The sequence below is a fragment of the Haemorhous mexicanus genome, chromosome 4, assembly GCF_027477595.1.
Source record: "Haemorhous mexicanus isolate bHaeMex1 chromosome 4, bHaeMex1.pri, whole genome shotgun sequence".
NCBI lineage: Eukaryota > Metazoa > Chordata > Aves > Passeriformes > Fringillidae > Haemorhous > Haemorhous mexicanus.
Window position 1 is genome coordinate 48,906,842 of NC_082344.1, and position 25,177 is coordinate 48,932,018.

At 34.2% G+C, this 25,177-nt stretch overlaps 1 protein-coding gene across 1 annotated transcript in view; it reads left to right on the forward strand.

The window, feature by feature from the left end:
- The window catches only part of TUSC3 (tumor suppressor candidate 3), a 107,583-nt gene that overhangs the window by 76,724 nt on the left and 5,682 nt on the right, over nucleotides 1-25,177 (forward strand). Inside the window, exons 7-9 of the mRNA XM_059844763.1 lie at nucleotides 9,103-9,166; nucleotides 21,419-21,493; nucleotides 24,241-24,331. Coding sequence (XP_059700746.1) covers nucleotides 9,103-9,166; nucleotides 21,419-21,493; nucleotides 24,241-24,331 — 230 coding nt within the window. The remainder of the gene's footprint in view (nucleotides 1-9,102; nucleotides 9,167-21,418; nucleotides 21,494-24,240; nucleotides 24,332-25,177) is intronic.

A 25,177-nucleotide genomic window follows, 5' to 3' on the forward strand; every position in this document is an offset into this window, starting at 1 on the left:
CAACTTCTCCATTGTTGTTAATAGGATTGTAGCTTTAAAGTAATTTGGCATTGACACCTGCTCTCGCTTCTGCTACAAAGTAAACTTCTTTTTGTTTCTGTTTTTCACAGCCCTTTGATTTCAGCATATTTCACAACTATTGTCGTAGTAGTCTGTCTTCATTTCTGCTTGCAACACTTCAGTATTTAATTGAAAATACCTTCTGTGCCTCACAGCATGAAATCCAATTGAAATAATGCTTCAAAATTTCAAAAGAGAAGATATTGCAGGTCCTGACTAGGAAATTTAAAACATCTTTTGAGTCATAAATACTTTGAGAAGGTATATGGGGTTATGCTGAAAGCTTTATCCAAAATGGCTGTAATTTCTTTGTCAAAAGAAAATATTACTACAGATCCAGGAGAACAGAAACTTTAAGATACAATTTTTTTTTTTTTTCACTAGTCTTAGGTTCTAAACCATAATTTAGATAACACCAACGACGTGAGCTTAGCTGAATGGCACTTTCAGCTTCTCCATCTATGTAGTTTGTAAGGAAACCACTGTACTGTAGCTCTCTTTCCTGTTTTGCCATGACCATTCTTTGTCAGAACACCAATTTTGTGAAGATCATCACACTTCCACACTGGCAAGTAGGTTAAGCTGTGTCAGACTTCCCCGGCCTACCAACTTGCTGTTTCAGAGATCCTGGAAATCTTCATCTCTGTTGAAGTCTCTGACCTGGGTACTCTGTGTCATATTGCACATTTAGAGGGAAGATGTCTGTTGCATTTGTTCCATCCATTTTGTAACATGGGAATTAAGGCTTTAAGGGTAGCAATGTTTTGTTTCTAATGAGAGGTTTAAGTTCTGGGTTTTTTCTGAAATCCACAAACTATTATTCTTTGAAGGCTTGCTGCATCTTTTGTTCTTTTATTATTTTGTGATTAATAAATATGGAAGAAGTCCCTCAGAATTAATTCTTATTCAGCAGGTTATATCAAAGCCTCTATATCTGAGCAGAGTATTTGCAATTTCTAGATTTGTGAGATAATCTCTACTAGTGGACTCCTTTGATAGTATTCCTAGAAACCCTAAATAATGCAATATAGGTATAAAAGCTGTCTAGGAACAACCAAAGCAGCAGCATAAACCAGGGTTTGTATGCTATTTTAAATTATAACAACTACTCTTTCCAGCCTGCTAGTCTTCAAAAGTAAGGCAGCATTTTTCCACTTTTGTTCTAGGGCTGGAAACCCAGATCATGTTCTGTGCTTGGTGCCAGATGGACTTCATGGAAGGCAGCCAGCACAGGCTGTTTCAGCCAGCCAGTCCTATGAAAACTGGTTGCTGTCTCGTCTCAGTTTTTGGTTTGAGCAATGGTGAACACAGGAATGAGCTCAGGTCTGGAAAATGTAACTCATATTCATTGAATTTAAAAATGAGGGAATTAAAGAGTCTGTATGAGATTGTTGTGTGTATCTGTATTACAAAGATTCTTAAAAAAACACCGACACTAAATATTTCTTTAAAAAGTGTTGGTTTCATCCATAGTTATTAAACCCACCCTTCAAAAGTGGCTGTTATGATTTATGGTCGTGTTTTGTAAGTGAGCCTGAATACTTGCACTGACTGTTGCACCAAGGATGCTGAAAAAATAATAAACACATGGAGTTTTTTTTTGAGGTGCAGTTGATTTTCTAGATAGCCTACTAATTTTTAGAGTAAGGTGCTTGAGTAAATAGAATAAAATTGCTGAAAGTACATAAATACAACATCTAATAATTCTGTCTATTCCTCACTATTTTGTATGTGCTTCAGCTGTTTTGTTAGTCTTGGTCTTGCTCGTCTCTAACTGAGCTAGATGGCATTTCATGTAGAGAGATTGCTTGCTAGGATTATAATACATGAAATTTTCACCAGGCTGGCGAACTGGTGGCTTATATTTGAGTTAAAAATGTTTCTAAAGCTAGTAACTGTTCAAAAGAAATTGTTCATTTCAGGTGGGTTAGTGTTAAATTAAAGTATATTGTTTCTGTTTATTGTTAAATAAAATGAAGATTCCTAGAAAAGCTGGTATCTCAATTAGCTGACTGCAAATTTCTTACTGTGATATGTGGTCTTCATTTTGCTAGAAAGGCAAATTCATTATTTAGGATTTCTGTTAGCAGTAAGTGAGTTTAGATTTATTTTGTGTTTAATACCACACTTATTTTTGAAGCCATTACGCATCATTTGAAGATGCCCCTTTTATTTCTCGTTATCTACAATAATACCAATTGCCCTAATAAATACTTGGGCATTTTCCTAACTATTGAATAATAATATGTGATTAGACTAGTCTGAGGTTTCTTTTAGTAAATTAACTAGCTTCAGGATTTCTTGTCTTTCTTTAGTTATTGAGATGGGATCAATATATTTCTTTACTGAGATTCAGTGTTAAGTTCTTTAAAATAAACTCATACCCATATTACATCCATCTGTCCCAAAAACAGGTTTATTAATTTGGCAAATAGCATCCATGTGCTAACAGATGTTCCCAGCTGGTAGCCATTCACACATGTGAGTAACTTAGGCCCAAACCAGTATAATCTCATGGTTTTTCATGTCATTTGTCCCAAGAAGAGTTTTTTAGGGTTGGCTGCTACAGGAGAAATAGGTCACCAAACATGTGCTATACGCAGCAGATAACAGTATCTTCTGTGATGGAAAGAAAGCAGGGAATTAGATTAGGCTTCTATTCTGAGATTTTCACAGACCAGACTAGGCCGGTGAAAATAATAACTTCGGAGGAAGTCCCCTACTGGGTTCACAAATGAGCTAAAACTGATTTGCCTGTATGAACTGAAGAAATACTACTACGTTGGAATGAAAGAAGCATATTTGGAGTGCATGCTTCAAGTGAAGCTATGTGAAACTCTGCTGGCTTTAGAAACCATAATATTTAAATAGGTAGCTGCAGTAACAGAGTCAGAAAGCTTCAGCATTTGAGCTGTATAAGATTTTTTTCTTAATCTTGCAGGGTAGTTTAAGCTGCTTTTGAAGTGTTACATAGTTTGCTTAGAAGAAAACTTGTCTGGAGAAATGCAGGTATGATAATGAAATCACACTGTAAAACATTTATTTATGTACCTTGATGTTTGGTTTCAAAGTGTTTGCTTTACTGAATGAATCATTTGTCTTTCATAAATGTTTAAGCTTTTTCTGCAATCAAAATGAAAAGGTCTTGAAATGATATTGTGGAACAATGTTTTAGAACTTTTGCTTTTTAAACATTTAAATACTGCTGAAAGTCCTGCTGTTCCTGGACTTGGAAATTATGTAAAACCTGAATAGATAGAGAATGTTGTATAGTTCTTTTTCTCTCTAAGTTAAGATAAAATAACATCTGCTTATGTCTAATGCATGTTCTTGGCAAAATTGGTGTTCTTTAATTAAAATATGCCATTCCAAAGGCTCAATCATAATTAAGTAACCCATGGCTTTCTGTAATGTTCCTTTCTCTGATGAATTTCACCCTGAATGTTAATGTAATGAAAGAAGACAGATTAATAGTGCCTATCCTAATGGTGTGGAATTCATAACTCTCTCTTTGGGGCAGTTAACTCCTCTGTTGCTTCATTGCTTTCTACATATGTTAGCTTGAACTTGGCCTGTTGTCTCCTTCAGGGCACAGTCTCCATCTAGAGATTTCTTCAACATACAATCCAAATTCAGTTCATCATTTTCAAGAATAGTTATTAGCAAAATTGTCTGCTTTTGATCAGTTTTCAGTACACTTTTTAATTAGATGTGTGTCATATCTCGTAAACTCAGGATGAGTTATTTCTCAGTTATCCCAAATTATACTTGGTGAAGTAGCCTTGTATTTTAGGCTATTACTAAACCCAGCTCGGTTTAATCAGCTCCCTTCACCCTAGTATCCTTCCTCTGCATACTAATGGAAAATAAACATTGTGATGTTTGTTTTAAGAAAGCACCTGAAATCATGTTTTAATTTTGGGTAGTCCAAAATTCTTCTTGCCTTAGGAATTAGCACATGACTTGTAGAGGCCTTATTGCTCCTTACTTTGTTTCTGGTTTATTTACACTGCTTTGACAGAAAGGGAAAAAAGCACAGGTTATACTTAAGTATATTACTGAACCATGACAACTGTCACTCTTGAAGGGAAATCACAAACATATGCTGCATTTAGGGAAATTTAAAAAGGATATTACATTGCTGTTATCCTTGAGTATTCTGGTGTGGGATTTTAAATATATTTATGTATATATGAGTGTTTGTACCATCTGCAGTTCAGTAACACTAAATATTTAATGAGTTTTTGAATAGTAGATAAACATTTAACACAGTTTTGTAAAAATATGCATGCATTGAACTATTGTTTGTCACTGTCAAAGCAAATAACCTGATTTAAGGATATGATTATTCCAGTTCCAAATTCAAATAGCTTTTTTGAAATAAGACCTGATATGGGAGAATGTTGGAGTTCGAAAAGGACTGGTTGTTTAAAGTGTGAGTTACTCAGTTCCTCTATTAGTCCTAGCACCATGACATTTGCTGTTGTCTGTTCTGTGGCAGTGCTACTTGTGTAGTAGTCCAGTTTTCTGCTCAAGCTATGGTTGCCTCTCTTCTGGTAGATTTTATCTTTGCATCTTACCTGGTCCTCCCTAAGCTGCCTTTAAAATGAAAGAGAAAATCTGAGTTTATTAATGAATTTATTTAAAGCACTTGCCTAAAGCATTTGCAGCCAGATAGACTTCACAGAGTTTCCAAATATTAAGTGGATTCAGTGTCAAAAAGCAGAAAACTTAGCAAAACCAGAAATTGTACTTCTCAGTGTTTTAATCGTTTGTAGCTTCAAATAAAATTTCATGAGAATGTCATTCAGCAGGTTTCTTATAGAAGGAAAGAAGTAGAATGAAAATAAAGAAACCTCACATGTGATCAGTTCCGTATTTTAGTTTAAGAATTGATAAATAGGTAATCCTTCAATAGTCCTTTAAAAATGTTTCTGCAAGTACATTTCTATTTTAGGCAAATGTGAGTCACAGAGAGACATCAATTTCAAAGCTTGGTGAGTCAGTGGCCATTGCAGTGTACAGAACTGGTGTGTGGGGGTACATTTGCATAAATACGTTTCAAGACACATATAATCCATTCTTCAAGTGGCCTCAAAGTATCATTATATGCCTGTAGCGATGGACACAAAGCCAAATGCCATAAAGTTCTCCCCATTCGCTCTTCAAGAAAAGCTGTTTGCCATAATTTTTTACATTAAATACTATTCTTCTGTCTTTTAAAAACTTCTACATTTTTTTTTTGTCTTAAAAAGTAGGTCTGAAGGTTCACTGAGGAAAAAACACACCCTGCAATTCTTTTGGGAAATGGTTAATATCCATTCCTCATAAGAAATGGGATGAGGCACTGTCATAAACTCAAGTGATTCACAATACGTTGTCAAATGCAAATTATTTTGGTTAATCGTCATCCCTGTTATTTTCTGCACTTCCCAAGCATTGCTCCAGTTGACCCATAGCTACAGAGGAGATGTGCCATGCTACTGTTTTGAATACAGGCAAAAAAATGTCTTGGGGAAGCAATTTGAGGACCCTGTTGATCACACACAGATCTATTGCTAGGTAACTTTTAAGAATAATCTACCTAAAAACATTTGTAATAGAAAAAAAAAGCTGGTAGTTAAAATTATTATTTCTCTTTTTTTTTTCTTTTTTTGAAGGCAATACTGTACAGTAAACATTTGCCTTATTTAATACTTGAACAGAGTGGCTTTCAGTTAGTTCCTTCAATTACTTCAACTCTCTGTTGACCTGAGGTCTCTTGACCTCTCAAACATGAAACTTGGCTTTTGTGTTCAAGGCAGCCACTGCCTTTGCTTTTATTCATTTCTGTCCCCTCTCTGGAAATGTAACAATTGTCTCCTACTAGCTTTTTGATATACACATGAGATTTCCAGAACATCCACTTCCTTGTAAGCAAGGCTGTGCCTTTAGCATTTCACATTTAAGGAAATAGAGTTATAACATGGGTCTCTATGAGACATTTAGCCAGACATTAATATTCTAGGTTTTTTTGTCAGGTTTTTTGTTTCAGATTTTTGTTTGGTTTGTTCAAGTATCACATTTGGAAATACGCAGTATCTAGTTCATGGGGTTTTTTTCTTTATACTGAGTATCAGATGGCAGCTATGACTCTTATCTTTCACTTAATTAATATTGATAATGAATATATCTTTATTTTCATTATTTTGTTTCCTGTCGTCTTTTATCTTTTGCAAGCCCGTTCGAATTCTGATATAAATATGCATATTTTGCATCAGGTAATAAAACTAATTGCTCTGTTAATTTAACCAACAGGCAGGGAAAGATACTCTGCTCGAAATTTTTTATTGTTATTAGGATTTCACAGTGACTGACAATGAATCAGAAGAGAAGGCTCTGGGGAGACCTTATTGCAGACTTTCAATACTTAAAGGGATCTTGTAAGAATGATGGGGACAGATGTTTTAGACCTGTTGCAATAGGACAAAGGGTAATAGTTTTAAACTAAAAGAGGGTAGATTTAGACAAGATACAAGGAAGACATTTTTATCATGAGGGTGGTGAGACACTGGCATAGGTTTCCCAGAGGGGTGATAGATGCCCCATGCCTGAAAACATTCAAAGTCAGGTTGGACAAGAGCAACCTAATCTCCTTTATGATTCTACTCACTGTAGAGGGATTGAACCAGTTGACCTCTAAAGGTCCCTTCCAACACAGACCATTCTGTGATTCTATTATTCTAATGAGAGATTTCTGAAAATGTCTTTCCAACAGCTGAATCCTTATATTATTGTGATACCAAGCCTGCTAGTGCATTTCATTAAATCACTGTACTACTTCAGTAACATCCAAAACCTTGTTGTAAAGTTTTTTAAATCAGAATTTCTTCCAATATTTCTTCTTTTTAAAACCAGAATGTGATTTTAAAAGCAGCAACCATCTAATTAATTTTTGAAGAATTTAGTATTTTTTGTGGTGTTTCAGCTTTGCATTATAAGTGGTCTACATAGACAGTATTGCAGACTGGGTTTCCTGCAAAGTCTGATCATCCTTAGATGATAACTTTTTAGATAATTAAGATCCTTAAGATAATTTTTCAGTCAATTTTTCAAATGTGAATAGCAACTGAAAAACCATGTTTGAAATTTTCAGAGTTTAGAGCATATTTGCTGGCATTTTTAAAACCAACATTACTGTACAGGTTTGACAGCTACATGGTTATGAACTGTCCTATTTCATCAATAAAATTCTTTGTAGTTTTTTTTTATTCCCAAGTGAAACCAGAAGTCACACCAGCTGGAGTGATATTTTAAAATAAAGTTACTATTAGGGGCAATGAAGACCAGCACTTAAAATGTGATTCCTCCCTAGCATGGAACAGGTTTTTGTCATCTGAAGCAGCAGCACTTTCTGGAAGTGACTCTCTTCATTCCTATTAGGAGAAAAAGTAAAAAATGTAATGTCAAAATAATGAAAGAAGGTCACTATTCACAGGACAATGGTCACAACTGAATCAGAATATACAATCTATCAAGCATTTTAACTTTGTCTTTTATTTATTAATGTAAAATATTCTTATTTCCTTCATTTCTGTTATGTACATGTGAGCATGAATAGATGTGTGTGTGTGGGTGTACATGTAGCCTTTGTGAAATTTATAAGTCATGCAAAAAAAAAATCAAGAAATACAGTTTGGCCCATTGGCATATCAGATTTCAATGAGATATTCTTATGGGATCAGTGATTTTTATCTTGTTAAAGAAAGAACGAAATAGAAAATATAAGTACATGAAGATCTTGCCTGGTTTAGGCATTAAGTCATATTATGCTCATTCAAATAACCAATTAAAACCTGGTTTAGGTTTGGATTGGTTATTTGAATGAGCATAATATGATTGAATTTTGAAAACAATAGATAACAACCTACTGAGTACATATAAATTACATGATCTGACACTGCATCTAGCATTTAACTAGTGTGGGTGAAGGCATTCTTTTGGATGCTGAAACATCCAATTATTTCAAATCTGAGTTGTTCTGAATCTTGACAAGGATGCTACTAAGCCAGAATTATTCAGAATAAACTGAATTAAATCACCACGTGTAAGTTAAATAAGCAAACAAACCCCTGCATTTAGATTGAGGGCAAAAAGTTTTCTGTTTCTTTACCTTACTAGTGAGCATTTTACTTTCCATTTGGTTAGGGTGAAAATTTTATCTATGCCTAAGAATAATATATATAAATAATACTCTTAGAATATGGATATATTTAATTTCACATAGTATGACAAACTGCACTCAGTGTTTGTAATTGATACAGGACAGGAAGACAGAGATTCTCCCTCATTTCGTGCCTGTTGACAGTCCTTCAGATTTTTGCTTCCTTCATTGCTGTCATCGATAGTTAACAATAAACACTTACAGCTTTTCACTAATATTCTACAGGTTCTTAAAATAAATGTTCAATGGGAGCCCTTTTACAATAGTTATTTGGGATAGAAGGCAGTACACTGTGTTAGACTTAGTTTTAGTATTAACATTTATTTTACAATATTTTCATATAAATAAGATGGTTTATGCATTAGAAACTTTGATGGGCACAATTGTACTTTACTGGAGAACGACAAAATAGACTTTGTATGAAGAAACTTCACTCAATCTGAGAAAGACTAAAACAGAATGATTTGTTTAAGGCAGGCTTCAGTTTTCACTTTTGTAAAAACCATGCTGTGGCATGCCCTTGATTTTTTCCTCTCCCTTCTGAAAAATTGTATCACTTGAGCAAATAAATGCATTATCTTTATTCCACATAGCAGCACTGTGAAAAAGAGCCCAGCAGAATGCTTTCTTGTTTGAAACATTGCATTTATTCTACATATGTGTTTTGCCTAAATTTTTAATATTTCTTTTTACTAAACCTATATACATAAACTGTGCTATTAATTTCTGGCGGTTGCTACCTGCATTTTTCTGCAAAACAGGTTTTATTCTCCCTTATCTGATTGTGCCATTTTCAATGGATTTCTTAAAGAGGAATGTTTTTCATTTTTATTTTACAGAGTTACATACATGGAAGCAGCCAGGCTCAGTTTGTGGCAGAGTCGCATATTATTCTTCTGCTGAGTATCCTTCAAACTGGTGATAAATAGTAAAAAACCAATATGAGGTACAGTGTGCTGTTAAATAAAATTGCTCTGGCAGTGAATATCATTAAACATTTAAGCAGGTATTGTATTTTGGCTTACTTATCATGTGTTGAAATAAATATTCATTTTTATTTCTATTTCCTGCCAAGTAACACTGGCATTGCTTTTCACCTATGTGCACCTTGTTATCTCCTTTGTTAGTCCTGTGCCTGGTTACTATTCTTATTTTTTTTTTCTTTTCAGTGTTACCCTTCCAGTTAAAAATACAATGTAAAAATAGTTTTATTTCTTTTTACTTACAAGAAAGGCATACAGAAATTTACCAAATGTACATGAAGATGATTTGTCTTCCAATAGTCCTTGGATTTTTTTCCCCCCCACATAATATAAACCATTTACTACTGCTTCTTGAAACTAATAACTCAGTCACTTTTGCTCTGACATCACCTCCTCACAGAAAGACTTTGAGACCTACTTTTACACTTTCAGTCTTAATGAGTCAGAGAAAGTTAAGTTGGGGTTTTTGGGGGAGGGCTGGGGTTGGGTAATTTTTTTTTTGAAAGTTTTAATAAACTGTAAGAAAAACTTCTATTCTCTCTGGAGTTTTAAAACCCTGATTCTTACTATCTTTCTTCATTGAATAAGAACTCTAATCACCATTACCCATTTTTAAAGTTCAGGAGTTCCCACATAAATATTTTTCTCTAAGGGGAACAAGCAAAAGAAAATAATATTTCCCCATCTGCAGTAATAGTTGGATCCCAGGTTTATGATCATGGCTACTATTTTGTTCTCTCTCTGAAGTAATGTTGCCTTGGAACCTGCCCTTCCTCTAACTTCCCTGTCTACCTTCATTTTTGGCATTTCCTATCCAAAGACAACGCCCTCATAACACCTTCATTACATTCATTTGCCTGGCATCCATTTTGCTACCTGTGAAACCTTATATGCTTAATAAATAGCAATTATTAATTTAGTTTCAAAGTTATGATCATGTTTTTCAGAGCAAATATAATATTTGCAATTGGACTGGAATGCTGTTTCCAGTTCTGGATCTCCCAGTACAGGAATGTTGCAGACTTAAATTGAGGTAGTCCAGCAAGGAGCCACAAGGATGGGGATTATCCTGTGAGAAAAGGCTGAGGGAGCTTGGAACTGTTTCAGCTTGAAGACTCTCAGGGAGATCTCTTCAATGTCCAAAGATACCTGACTGGAGGACATGAAGAGGAAGGAGACAGACTTTTTCAGTAGTGCCCTTTGAAAGAACAAGAGGCAGTGGACTAAAACTGAAAACCATGAAAATCAGCCTGAAGACAAGAAGATGCTTCTCACAGTAAGGGTGTGCAAGCATGGAAGCAGGTTACCCAGAGGGGCTACAGAGTTTCCATCTGTGTAGAGTTTCCACCTGAAAACTGCCAAGTCAAAACTCAGGGATAATTACTTTTAGTGCTATATTTTTTGAAAAGTACACAGAGACAGCTATTGCATTTCATATGAAAATTTTCTTGTTTATTAGATAGAGTATGCATCTTACTGGTATCATCTTTATGCTTTCCTTTGTAGAGCTGCCATTTATGATGTCACAGTTTTCTGCTTTTCGTGAACTGCCACAATTTAAACAAATCTGTTATCTAAAACAATCCCATTGACTTCTTGAGAAAAGTAGGCCCCCAAACCAGAGAATATTAAAAATAAAAATTTTGTTGATGACATATTTTCTCTGACTTAGGCATGAAAGTGATATCTTTTTGTTGGCAGATACTGCCTTTAAACCAGAAAGTTGGCTGGATACATTATGCTGCTGTCTGAAAGAATCCTTTCAGTGGTGTTGTTCATTGCCACTTGCAGAAAGAATTCTCTAAGGTTTCATTTCATGGCTCAATACTGTTGAGATGAGTTTTTGGTCTCACACACATTTCACAATGAAATCTTTCACACAAAATCTTGACAGAGTTTAACAGTTACTCATGAGAATTAATATTCCTTTATTTTTTCCATGTTGTTAGTAATTATGAGCTGCTCAATTGCTTTTTCATTATTTTTTTTATTCAGAAAATGTTGTTAGAAAATGTGGGAAATAGAAAAAAATATGCCAGAATAATTTTATCCTCTGAAAGATGCATTGAATTTTAAACCAGGACATTACTATTCTGGTAATGTACATGTTTCATTTGGTTGCTTCTTTTTACTTCGTAGTAGTAAGCTTGTCACTTCTTGCTAGATGTTGAAATGCAATGTTTTATTTCTCTATAAAGTGAATTTTTAATACCTCAGATGAAAAAAATATGAATTTCCTTTGCATTTCTGTATTTTGTTTTAGATAGTGATCTTACCCCATCTTTTAGATGATTTCTATATAAAGATCTGGTTTTCCCTGCTGTAGCTACATAATTAGGACTTGAGTAAGAAGGACTTGTGAAGATGTCAGATACAGTTTAAGTCATTTTATAAGGCAAAATTAAATTCAGTAAAATCTATACAAAGTTTCTGATTACCTACCAGGTAGATATACACATACTGTGTACTCACCAAGGACTGGTAATAGGGGTGGATTTCATTGGCACTAGGGTTGGGCTGACCCTGGCTGGACAGGGGCCTGCCAAAGCCACTCAGTCACTCTTCAGCTGGTCAGGGGAAAGAAAATGTACCAAAAGGCTCGTGGCTCAAGATAAGGACAGGGAGAGATTCAGGGAGATTAACTGAAGTTACTACCAATCAAATCAGAGAAGGGTAATGAGAAATAAAAAGCAAATCTTAAAACACTTTGCCCCCACCCTCCCTTCCTCCTAGGCTTAACTTTACTCCTCATTTATCGACCCCATCTCCCACAGTGGTGGAAAGGGATGGAGAGTCAAAGTTGTGTCCAGTTCATCTCAATTGTCTCTGCCTCTCTTTCTTCCTCAGGATGGGGACTCATCACACTCTTCCTTTATTTCCTCCTATGGGAGAAAGCTCTTAATGAACTTAATGAACTACATGTCTTCACGAACATGTAGCAGAGAACAGTGAAAAGACATGGTTGGATATCTGAGAATCATTAAGGTTGGAAAAGACCTTGAAGATATCATGATGCTTATATGATACACTTCTGTTACTTCCAGGCTGTTACTTCGAGCAGTCTGTGTTATGCTGACAAGATGACTTACTAAGTTTTGTTCTTTGACTCCCTTTTCTCTCCTTTTCTCTTGTATTAGAGAGTTAACTTCAGGACATAATTATGGAAATCATAAAACTGTTGGTTGAAAGGGATCTCGGAAGACTATATATGCAGTCTGCCTTTTAATGAAGGATTATCACTGACACTGGAGCTTGTCTTTCTTGGTGTTGTCGGCTGCAATTTTTTCAGAACTTCACGGATGGAGATCACGTAATTTCTGTGGGCAGTTTCAGATGTGGAGCTGGTTTTCATCCAGTCTGAACCTTCCCACCTACACTTCATGGTGACTTCTGGTATGAATTACAGTCTTGTCTGACATAACATTTGGCTTCCCTTTGGAGTTCTTTTGCCAGCCTTATAGAATTGGTGGAAGAGCTTTAGTGAAGCTTTCATTAAAAAATGAAGAGAACACTCTATGGAATAGAAGTATGTGATCCATTGTGTTTTAGCTTTTTATTGCCTAGGAATAAAACAAAAGCCAAGGTTTGCTTTTATTCATGCCACATTATACGTCATTGATCCCCATAAATAGACAGGTTAAAAAAAAATTCAAAAAGAAAATATTTTTATCAGTATTTCCAGAAGTAAAGTAATATGGAATCAGAGTGAGGTTTAAATTTAATTTGAGGTTATATCCATAAAAATATGCTGGTCTTTTCAATCTGCTTTCAGTTTTCTTTGAAATTGGCCAATTTTTCATCCTCCCCAGAAACAACAAGTCCTTCTTATCATATGTAGCTGAGAAGGAAATTTTATGTAATATATATCCCCACATCATCTTGATAATCAGTGCTTCAAGCAACTGGGTTCAATTTACACACATAATACATTGGAAGAGATTGTAGAATTATTTCAGTGTGGAGAATTTCTGATGAAGTAGAAAATTTATCAAAAATTCATTACATAAATAGAAGTATAACTGCTGTAGAATAAATGTGGCATATGACACAAAGAAAACTTACTTAAATAACAGCATGGAATAGATTTTTTTAAAGGGTTTTTTTTTTTAATTATATAAAAGCAGTAACGTGTGTGGAGCTGTGCACATGCTAGGCTTTGTGCAGTCTGTAATTCAAGGTTTTGCTCTTGAAGAATTCAAGTATCTGTAAGGACCCTAGGACTACATAGTTTACACAGAGCAGTAACTTAGTTCACAGTCACAATCCTGATAAGGCAGTCTAATTGTGTTCTAGATATCCAATTCTACCATGCAAAAAGAGCACATATCTAAAAACATTTTGATTTAGCAATAAAGTTTAGCATCTTCTCAAGTTATCATCAGTTTGCATGCACATGTATTAGTGTAGCAATTACTTTTAAGAATTAACATAGAGAAAAATCATGCAAAAGAAAATAACCAAGTGGAATAAATGATTCAGGGATTTTTGAGCCAGATCAACTATAAAGAATGTTATAGATTCTAGTAATCAGTTAATAAATTCTTAGTTCTTTTTAATCATATTTGATTTAATTATGGGAGAATATTCTACAGCAATAAATTTTCAGTGTAAACTTCAAGTAATATGCAGAATTTATTCCTTTAGGACTTTTTTTTTAACCTATTATTTGCACAATAAATGTACTGTATAATTTTAGTGTATAAGTCATGGGAAGTAGTCCATTCTCTCTCTTTTTTTCCCTTCTCTTTGGAGCTCTATAGAGTTCACCAACGATACTTGTCTTTTCTTCTTTCCAAGTTGAAAAATTCTCTTTCCCCATGCAGAAGATGTTCCAGGCTTGTGGTGTCTGTTCTTGCAGAGCTCTTCTGACAGAAACTGGGTCATAGATAAGAATAGTGAGTTAGCAGAAATGATCGGGTACTAATAAATTTTTTTTTAAATGCTGAGTAGGTTGACATTCTTGGAGAGACAAGAAAGAGAAACTAAAGACAAGGACATTGAAGTACTGTTGCTAGAGTTTTTAAGAACACATAAAGGCAAAAGAGAGATAACTTTGGAATGAAGAGCTGTCATTGCCTAAGAGAAATGACATGCAGTAAACTGCCCAATCAGTATTACTGTTGTAATTAATTACAGTTGAATACAGATAGTGTATATGGCTGTTATATCCAAAAAGGCATTGAAGTGTGCAGCTGTAAATGTTGCTCTGGGTGTCAAGATACAGCAAGGAAGATAAGGAATAATAATGTTGGATAAGCTATGTTGAAGTTAAAAGATTTCTTAAATTCTTTTATTCCTCCTTTTTGTAGACACTACTCAGTATTTCTAATGAATTTTCATCAAGTTTTTATGTCATTCCCTAGAGAAATAAAACTGGTTTGAATGTAATATGTCATAGTTTTTTCCTTTTTGTGGTAACGGTGGATCCTTACTTTAAGGAGTAAATTTTAAAGTAAATATTTTTATTATGAAACGAGTTTCAGTTATTAAACAAACTATTTACTAATATACTTATATAATAAATTATATAATATACCTTCTATACAGGAGATATATTAACCAAAAACCATTATTATAGGAATTAGCAGTTATGATTAACTTGGTATGTTTTCTCATTATTACTGTTAAACTTAGCATTGGTGCTGATTAAACCCATGCACCTGAGTAAAAATGGAAATTTCTTTTCAGTTTCCTAATTTGAATCCCCAAGGCAAAGTTTAATGGGACACCTGAATTAGGTGGATAGAAGATAGTGATTGAAAGGGAAAAAGACAAAGCTTTTTGGTAGCATTAAAATGGCACCTATTAAGAAGGAGATTTCCTGTCCTACAGAGGAAATTTAAATTAAGTGTATTAAGTGCCTATGTGGTATGAGGAAACTTTTCCACAAGATGAATGTAAAGAGATGACTTTCTGTATGTAGAGTCACTGAGCATAAGAATCTGAAATTTTGAGTCATAAGTCAGTAGAATAATACTCACTTTGCTCTCAGTAGTAAGATTCTGTCACTTGTGCATCAATGTGCATAACTAGTTGTATGTTCCCCAGAGATTATATGGTAAAGTGAATGAGGATGGTAACTAAAGCAGTGATACAGGATTATTGTATTCTTGATCTTAAGGATAAGAAAGAAAGAAAGAAGACCACGGTGGATAAAGTAAGGACTAAAAACACAACATTATAGCATATTTAAGCATGCTTCCTAATTAACTTTGGAAATCAACATCCAAAGCAGCAGAACATCCTGTACATTTTCTGTTATTTACTTGCATTAGCTGCCAGTACTGCCTCTTAACCTTGTAACTTATTTTGATTCTACTGGAAGCTGTCTGATTCCTCCTAAATGTAATGAAGCATAAAGAGATCATAGGTAACATAAAACTGTCTTGATTTTTCTAGCTAAGTCTTCTACTGCTTGACCTTAAAGCAATTCATAGCATGACCCTTTAGAAAAGACATTAAGGTTCCCTAAATGTGAGCGAGATATGCAGAGACCTTAAATTTACAGTTGGGCATTTGTTAACACAACATGAAACATAATTCATAACCTTTCATCAGCTAATTGCAGTACTCTGGAATTGGTGAACTACATTCACATATGGTGTGTGTCCTCTGCGTGAATTTACCAACTCTAAATTTCAGTGATTTTCAACCATTTTCAGTTTCTGGTTAAAATTTTCCAATGAAAGTGCAGACCCCTGCAAAGCTAATTTAGCTGTCAGCTGCTCTGGCAATTGGCCCATTTTTATTTGTCTTTCACAAATAGCAGGCTGCTAGTCCACACAACAAGAAGCATTCACTGACCATGGGCTGAAGATTTTTTTAAGGGTTTGTTTAGGCTTCAGTTAATTATTTTAATGGTTAAGAAACATATTAGCTTGAATGGATAAAAGATGCAGAAATCTAGTCCAAAGGTAAATGTTTTACCTTTTGGATCCACAGATACCTTTTACTAAATGGAGTAGCCCTCAAGTGCATTCAGCTAAGAAATAAATTATATTGCCTAGATCCTAGTAATGTTGGAGAGTAAAACAACAGCTTAGACTCACATTGATGATGACTTACGGCATAGAAAAAGAATGTGTGATATTCTCAAAAATATTTATAGGTTTTTAGGGAAAGCAAGAGAGATTGTGCCTGCATGCAAGTATCAAGTATGTGCTAAAAACAGATGATACATAGTAGGTCTAGTGTTTGAAATAAAGTGCTTGAAAATAAGATAGATTTTTGTAATAGTGTTAGAATACTGAGAGAAAATTATATAGCCTCATAAATAGTTAAAAATAGCTCAAATGAAGTTTGTTTTAGGAAATGTGTCTGTGTTTAAAAGTTAAATTAAACTGTTAAGAAATTCCCTCATTGATTTGTTTCTCTGGTATGCTTAACATTAACGAAAGTAAAGCAACTATTACACATCTACCTGTTCAAGAGGTGTTTATACTTTTGTGATTTGAATATTTATTTGAAATACATATTTGAAAATTTAGAGAAATTGATTACAAAATATTTGTAAAGCTAGAAAAAGATGTTATGGGGCAAACCATACTATAGAAATTTGCAAGATGGACAGGACTAAACCTGAAATTTCATTAGATGTAATCTATACAACCAAAAGGGTCATCAATAATAAATGTAAAAATCATTTCCCCAGTGTTAGTTTTAGCTGATCCTAAATGTGAATAATTAGTATGTAAATCAGGCTGAAAAACTCTGAATGTTTGATTAGTGATTTAACACAAACCTAATCAGGTATCTCTAGCCTCCATTTTGCAGCTGAATTAAAACAGATTCCAGAGTCTTTTTCTTGTTCTGATGTTTTTCTATGGCCCTTCCATTCTCAGAGCTCTAAGAGCACGACAAGAGCAATACTTCCTTCAGATTGTCTGTGGCTTAGAGACAAGTTCAGAAATTGAAACTGAAACTAATCAAATTAATAAACATTTTCACTATAGGAAATTCTGTATTAGTGTGAAATCTGTTCTCTGCTCTGTTAAAATGTTGAAAAAGCATCAAAAAGGAAATTGGTATAGTATAGTTGGCATTTCAATGGTGGAAATGCGAACTTTAAGCTACTTCACTGTTGTGACATGCATATTTCAAGGAGTTGAGTAGAATTGCATGAGTGCCAAGACTTGTGTGATACTTCATAAAATTTTTGAAAACCATTCAGTTAAGCTGAAGCCAGAAGGTTTTAAACAGAAAGTATATTCAGGGTTGTTGTTAGTGTCATTTCAACTGGATTTCAGGCCATTAAAAAGTACCTAAATACAGCTTGATTGTGTATTCATCAATAAATCCATATTCAAATAAATAACTTTCAGACTGTTCTCTACTTTTTCAACTTCTGATTTAGAAATCATCCTTCTTCAGTGAGAAACATACAGGAGCTGGCATCTTAAACATAGAAGTTTAAGTTTCAGAAGGAATAGGTTAAAGTAAATATCTCTATCAGCATAAAATGCCCTCTTGTATGGGGCCAGCAAAGAATTTCTCATGTTCTAATCATCATCCCTCAGCAAATAACCAAACCAAACAAAAAATAAAACCAAAGAATAAAAGAAAAAAAAAGAAAATTAAAAAAAAAGAAGACAAAACCTCCATAGATCTTTCCATTGATCATATTACTCCTTGACAAAAAGTATGTGCTTTTTTTTGTTCTATGTCTGATAAATTAAACCAGCAATTTTTAAAGATTACATGATAATTTATCACCATTTTAGATAACAGTAAACTGAGCACAGGCTCAAGTGGATGAATATTTTGTTCACTAGTTTTTCTTGCTCATATGTTATTAAGCAACTGCATGATCTGCATTTTAAAAGGTAGTTGCTTCTTTATGTGTTTGTAATGATAATGCCAGATTTTGCACCCTTGGCAGAAAAACAACTGAATACGAATGAGACCACCAAACTTTTTTCACAAAAGTAACCAAATGCTAGTCATGCTATTTTCTCTCTTTCATTCATTCCTCACTTATTACAAATAGATTTGTGACATAAAGATATAAACTATGTATTACATTAATAAACTTTGGAATGCTCAGGTTTTCTTCCTTTTGGGCATTCTGTGATTAAATTTTCTAATAAAGTATGCTAATAATAAGTATCCAAAATTTACTAGCAATTAGTTTCATTTTGTAGAATATCTATAATTTTGGATTTTATTGATCCAATATTTTTTGCTCTGTTTTGTTTTGGATTTGGTGGTCTGGTTTTTTTTCCCTATTTCTGATAATGCATCTTGATTTTTTTCAGGGCTCAGTATTTTATTCCGTTACTACTGATAATTTTCTGTATAAGCTTATAAATTGTGATTATTACCATCTTCTTCATCCTGCTTTAAAACTGTTGTACTTCCTGTATCAAAATTCAAAACCTTTTCAAAAGCCCTATGTAAATAATATGTTTTCAATTTTTATGAAAACATGTATCTACTGGGAAAAGGAAAAGCAGAAGTTTCATATGTAAAAGTGCAATAATTTGAGAAGGTATATAACAGGATTTACACCAAAAAATTCAAGAGAGGAATAAATTCAGCAGAAAACATTTGCTTTCCATGGCTTATCTGAGTGCCACATTCCCCTCATCTTTTCAAAATAGTTTCATAATGCATGGTGAGTTAGATAAAGAGGAATTGGAAAATAAGTACATCTTTTGATGCATCATTTTTTGCAGATGAAAAGCTGTTCAAGTAACCACTTACTAAAATTTTACATTCTGCACTATTAGAGAATTGCGATACTGTAAAAGATTTTTTCAGAGCTGGAACTGTTGCTTTATGTTGTATAATATCAAGGCATTGTGAAGGCATAACATAGAATGGTAGAAATGAGTGAAAAATAATAACAAGCTATATATTCTATGACAAAAAGCTAATTATTGTATCAGAATGACAACTCAGGTTGAATTTTTATTTTAGCAACAGCGAGCTGAGGCAAGTACTATGCACAGTGTTACAGTGGCTGTGAAGCTGATATCATTGAAGGTAAAAGGCAGCCGATGAGGCTGAAAGCTCAGCAATGTTGATTAAAGTTAGAAAGCAGCAACTGAAGCAAAAATAGTGACAGTGTTAGGGAAGCTTTAGGGGTAATGATGTGAAGCTCCAAAAGAGTGGGGAAGAAAACCCCAGCCCAATTCATGTGGTTACAGACCTAGAATTCTCAGTTGCAGAGCAAACAACTTACTTTTGGGAGATTGTTTTTCCTGATGGTAAGAAAAGTAAATTAAACTCATGGTCTGCTAAGAAAATAAGAACTGTGTTACAGAAGGGATGTCTCCCAAATGGCATTTTAGTGTGTGGTTGGTTGGTTTGTTTCTCAGAAGCAGCCAGGTAAGAGAAATAGCAAAGAATCACATTATGTACTGATACTGAATGAGATAATCAACAAACAAAAAAAAAGAAACAAACAAACAAAAACAAAAAAAAAACACAAAAAAACAACATTTATAAGGCATTTCAAAACCTTTGCAAGATTTTTTTTTCTCAGTCTTTTTTGTGACAACTGCCTCAATTAATTCATCTTTATATTTTTGTAACATTGAAAAATGAAGAATTTAATTATTCCCATTACATTTTCCCCAATTCTTTTTTCCTACTGAGAGCATAGCTTTAGAACAGGAGATTCCTAATCTCATATGCTTGCGAATCTGAATCTTAACAAGTAAAACTTTTAGAAAGCAATTTTTGTATAATGGATTCCAAGATTAATTTTTTTCACAAAACTGCCTTTTTTTTTTTTTTTTTTTTTTAGTAATTTTTCAAGTGCAGTTGTAAGCTTTTGGAAGACTTGAACGTAACCAATTATTCACAGACTGGCCCTATGTCTTGCAGCTTGTACATGTGTGAGGAATTTAATATGAGCTACTAGCATGATTTTAATTGGGGCTTAATTTAGGACTGTAGGAAGATGTCTGCATCAAAGAGGTGATGTTAAAAACTATATTTTCTTTTTATGTGGCCTATTTGCTTCTGCCATCTTTCACCATCGATGTTTACTTTTAAAAATCTTATTATGCTTCATTTGGTTTTTCTCAGTTTGTGTGTGTAAAAGTGTGGAAGTCAAACCTGAATCAGGCTGCTGGTCTCTTAGGAAGTGTGACTATGTTAGTATTGACAGTTCTAAATCCTTTTGCTCAAGCTCAGCTTAATTAATATCTTACAATGAAAATTTCAGATGTCTTTGACCATTTTGGTCTAATTTTGAACATTACTAAAATGAAAAATATTAATATATTATGATTAGTGCAAGTGTAATGTTACAAGATGCAGATATTACTTATGGATCTAGCACATTTGAAGTATCTTCTTGAATGGTTTGCATAAATAATAACATCTTGTTCTTGAAGTCTTTAGTCATCATGCCCTGGGTTAAGTAATGTTGAAAACTCCAACCTTGTTTGACCATCTGTAAAAGTGTGTTCAAGTTTGTGTTTGCTGCTATTGTGACCTATGGTTCTCATGATTCACACCTGCATTCAGGCTTGCCTCTGCTTCAGAACAGATGTTATGCACAGTAGTAACTGTTCTTTTTGTTGATATGGTTTCAAATAAGCAATTAGGAGAATGGCTTAAGAGCTTGCTGGATTAGTGAAATTGTTTTATCGTTATGTGCTTGTTCACATTTGTAACAGTTATAATGACACAACAAAACACTGAAAGTGACTGAGGACTTTGCCTCTGAGATGTTTCTTTGCTAAACTGTTAAGCAATATGACACTAAAGAGGGAGTTAATGTCTTATCTAAATGCAGAGGAAGATAAACCAGCCAACTGCTTCAGTTTGCATCAAATAACTGGTGAATTGTGTGCAATTGCAGTGAACGATTTCTGGATCTTACAGTTTTTGTCTTAAAAATCTTTTGCTACCAATATACAGAATATTTTAAAATATTGGGGAATGGCTATTTCCATAACTGTCCAAAATTTGTGTCCTACTTGACGACTTGTCCTTTAAAGCTTCTTGAACCTTTGATTTTTTTAAATCCAGAATGCACAAAGAAATTCCTGCACATTTTTGCCGCAGGTGAGTGTATCAGCACAATACAGATTGTGATATGCAGTTGTTATATATAAATACCTTCTTTCATTTTATGAACTTGAGAGCTGTAGTTCATAGATGCACCTTTGTGGCTTTCTGAGGTATCCACATGATTTCCTTGACAATGGCGATTCAGATGCTGCTATCACCATGGGAATGGTACTCCTGAATGAAGCTGCTACCTCCAAAGGGGATGTTGGAAAAAGGAGAAGTAAGTTGTTCTTTATAGCTAAAGTAATGCTTGGACAATTAGAAGACACTGTGAAATCACAAGTGAATATCTGATTAAGTTTTTGGATGATCTCTACCTTAAACCAATGTTTACCTTTAGTTGTTTGGAAAAGAGGAGAGCATAAAAATTCTGTTGATAAAACTGCATTAATATCAAATAGTAACAGTAAAAAAATACTTTAAGCATTTTCAGCCAAGGTATAGCTTGACACAGTATCTCTACTATATTGCATAAATGCTTTTTGGCTCTTGAATTACATCAGAAGTCGGTGATATTAAAGAAGAAGAGTTTCAAAATTGTTTAAGATTACAACATCCAAAAGGGTGGGAAAATTCTTTTATTTTTACTCTTGCCGGTATCATGTCTCCAGAAGAAGGTGGAAGCTCAACAATAGGTGTAATACAGAACATACCTAATCTTAAATGTCTAAAGACATTTAGCTTGGAGTGCAATTTTTAATGTTTTTCTGAATTTTGTTGTTACTCAGAATATTTGTGAGATTTTTTTTCCTCAATGGATCACATAAACACACAATATGAAAGTTTTTTATCCAGAATCAAACTTCCTCACTGTTACGTCAAACAAGGTTTCACTGAGTATGACATAGGTTGAAACAAAGATGTCCATCTGCCTTTGCACCTTTTATATCCCTTTATTTTTCTTATATAAGCCATTGAAGGTCTTTGGAAGATACCAGCTTTCCTACACTGCCTCCTCTTTCTTTTGAGGTCAGTTCTTTAGCTTCCCTGTAATACACAGTATTGCAGATAGAGCTGGCCAACGATTTTCTTTAAAAGCATTCTAGAACTCTTCATGATAACTGGGTGAATGGCTAGAAATATCTCTAATCTATAGTGATTTGAAGGTCTCCTTCAGCAAGCTGTAGATGTGTCATTAATTCTGAATATCTTCTTAAGTAACTAGCTTTAACAGTGGTGTCAAAGTGATGCCTTAGTTTTAGCTTTTATATTTTTCAGATTCTGTGCTGCTTTAGTGTGTAATCTGAGCTTCATATAAAGGGATGGTAAGCTCTCTTCACAGAGTAGGTAGACAGAACAATTCCTTTTCTAGATTGGGACCAAGAACAACCGATCCAAATTTCAGGTCCAAGAGCATAAACAATGGTGGAATGAGGAGAGAAAAACAAGAAGGATGTGACTTCATAACTTAAAGCTATAATTAGATGATTAACTCCAATATGCCAATGGATCACGACTTACAAACGTGTAAGACCTTGTGACCGGTTGCCCATTTTGTGACAATTTTGGTTCATCTTGGGTGCAGCCCTGGCTGGGCTCTTGTGCTGCCCAAGGTGGATCCATTGAGGCCTTTTAATAAATATCTATTTTATTCTTTAGCTCTGTCTTGTCTCTGTTCTAGGACAGCCTTCACAAGGTAGCAAAAGGATACAGTGACATAAGTTTAATTGGAATATGTTAATAGATCTGGGCCTGTGAACACAGGCGCAGTGAAGTATCAGTGGACTGCAGTAAAAATTCAGCCTCTTGGCTCTTTCTGGCCATTATATGAATGCTTTTTGTGTATCTGCCTTGGACTGTTCATGCTTCCAGTTTATTCATCCATGCTTGTAAATCATATTTGTGAGTGGTGATTTCTTTATAATGAAGTATGTTTATTAGATTTGTACCTGGCTAGTTTTCTCAAAATAACTGTAGAAATTTTATATTCCAGTTGACATGTGTCACTTTCCACATGGTCAGCTTTAATGAAAAAATGCATCATTGTCAGTTTCCTTAGCTTCATGTTTTCTCATCCTTCGCTCAAAGGCAGCACGCTTTTGAAGCATGAATATTGCAATTAAGTAGCAAAGGGTTTGCTAAAGTAGGAAAAGTATAAGAAAAGGAGTTTTTAAAATCAAAGCAGCTTACTATAATCAAAATGTTATCTAATGTAAATGAGCTGCATCTCAGTTTGGAACATGACCCCCTTTTTAAAAAATTATTTACTTGCAATAGACTAGGCTAACACAATCAAGAAGCTTTTATGCTATTAGTCCACAGGATGCCAACAGATGATCCAAATTTTGTTTGTTAATTTAAGCATTTACTTTGTTAGTTCATTCTTTGTCTGAAAAGATGCAAAGCACTTTCACCTGAATGGTATCAGAAGATCTGCATCGTTATTTACCTTCAGAACCTGAAGATTTATATTGCTAATGAGCTAAGAGTAAAAAGTGATTTGGCTGCCTGCCTTGGAACTTAGAACAGTGACATTTTTAGCCATTAGTAACTAGATAAAGTAGTTACTAAGATGCCTTTACTACTATTTCAGCCACAGATGGTTGACTAGAGACAACATGATTCCATTAGTCAAGGGACATTTTTCTAAATGGAGTTTTTTTTCCTAAAAGAACAAGCAAATACCTGAAATGACATTATTTGATATGTATAATTTAATGGGCTATTAAATCCATTATCAGCAGTAAGGTGTTTGCATCCATATACATTTGACTTTCAAATTTCTGCTTTTTTCTTGAAAATACATTTGCCCTGACAGGTTATTTTTTCCTAATAACCATAAATGTTATTTCCATATCTGTTTGAAATCCTGTCAGAAGATAGTGGGCTTCAGTAGTCAAGGCAGTAACATTTTGTATTTAACTGTGTCAAAATTCTCTATAAATGATTGACATAAATAATATTGTTTGTAGAGATTGCAGTTTTAAATCTTTTATGTGCTAATAAACAAAGTTATTTTCTTTCCAGTAATATGTCTGGTAGGACTTGGTCTTGTGGTCTTTTTCTTCAGCTTCCTGCTGTCAATATTTCGCTCCAAATACCATGGCTACCCATACAGGTAATCTGTCTTTAAATTCTCATCCTACTGTAATAGCTCTGTAGAAGTTTAAGAATTGCTTTCAGCTAAACAATCTTTAATCTTTACCACTGAAGTCAGTGGCAGGTGGTGGAAGCAGGAAGAATGGTAATCAATTTAAACAAACCAAAAAGGGCTGGAATGCAACTGTTAAAGCAGACCAGTTAAAAGGGTTTGAGCACAGATGCATGACATATGCAGTGCCCCCCTGAAAAATGCAAAAAGAAAGCATTCTTTAGTTTGTAAGGCATTATTAGAGATTTACTTTTGTATAACTAAGATGTACATAAGACAGGGCACAAAAAACCAAGCACTATATGGTGCTAAGATTTGACTTCACTAAAAGTACCCTTTTCTTTTGTCAGCCACACCATGCAGGAGAGAAAGAATTATAGTTTTTCTAAATTACACATACACATGCCAGTTTAACAGTTGCAATTTTTCTGACAAGTGAAAAAGTAGATTTCTCTGATTAGGCCACGTGATTAGTACAACAGCCAGTTTTGTATCTTTTGTTATGTTCCACTAAAAAGGATTGAGCCTTGCAAAGCCAACTTAGATGTAACATTTCAGCTATAACCTTACAATTTTTCTCTTAGTTATTGCTCAGAGACTTCAGAACTATTTTCATTTTTACAGAGCTTGGTCTCTTTACGCAGTTTAATTGACATTTAGGTTGCTTCAGATTAGTTTTATTATTTAATAACACCATACTGAAGACAAGGAAACTCTTCCTACTGCAATATGGTCACAAGGTATGCTCCTGCTTTTTAGTAATTTCTGCTAAGGAAAGAGGTCTGTAAAGGACTCAGTAGCATCATACTGCAA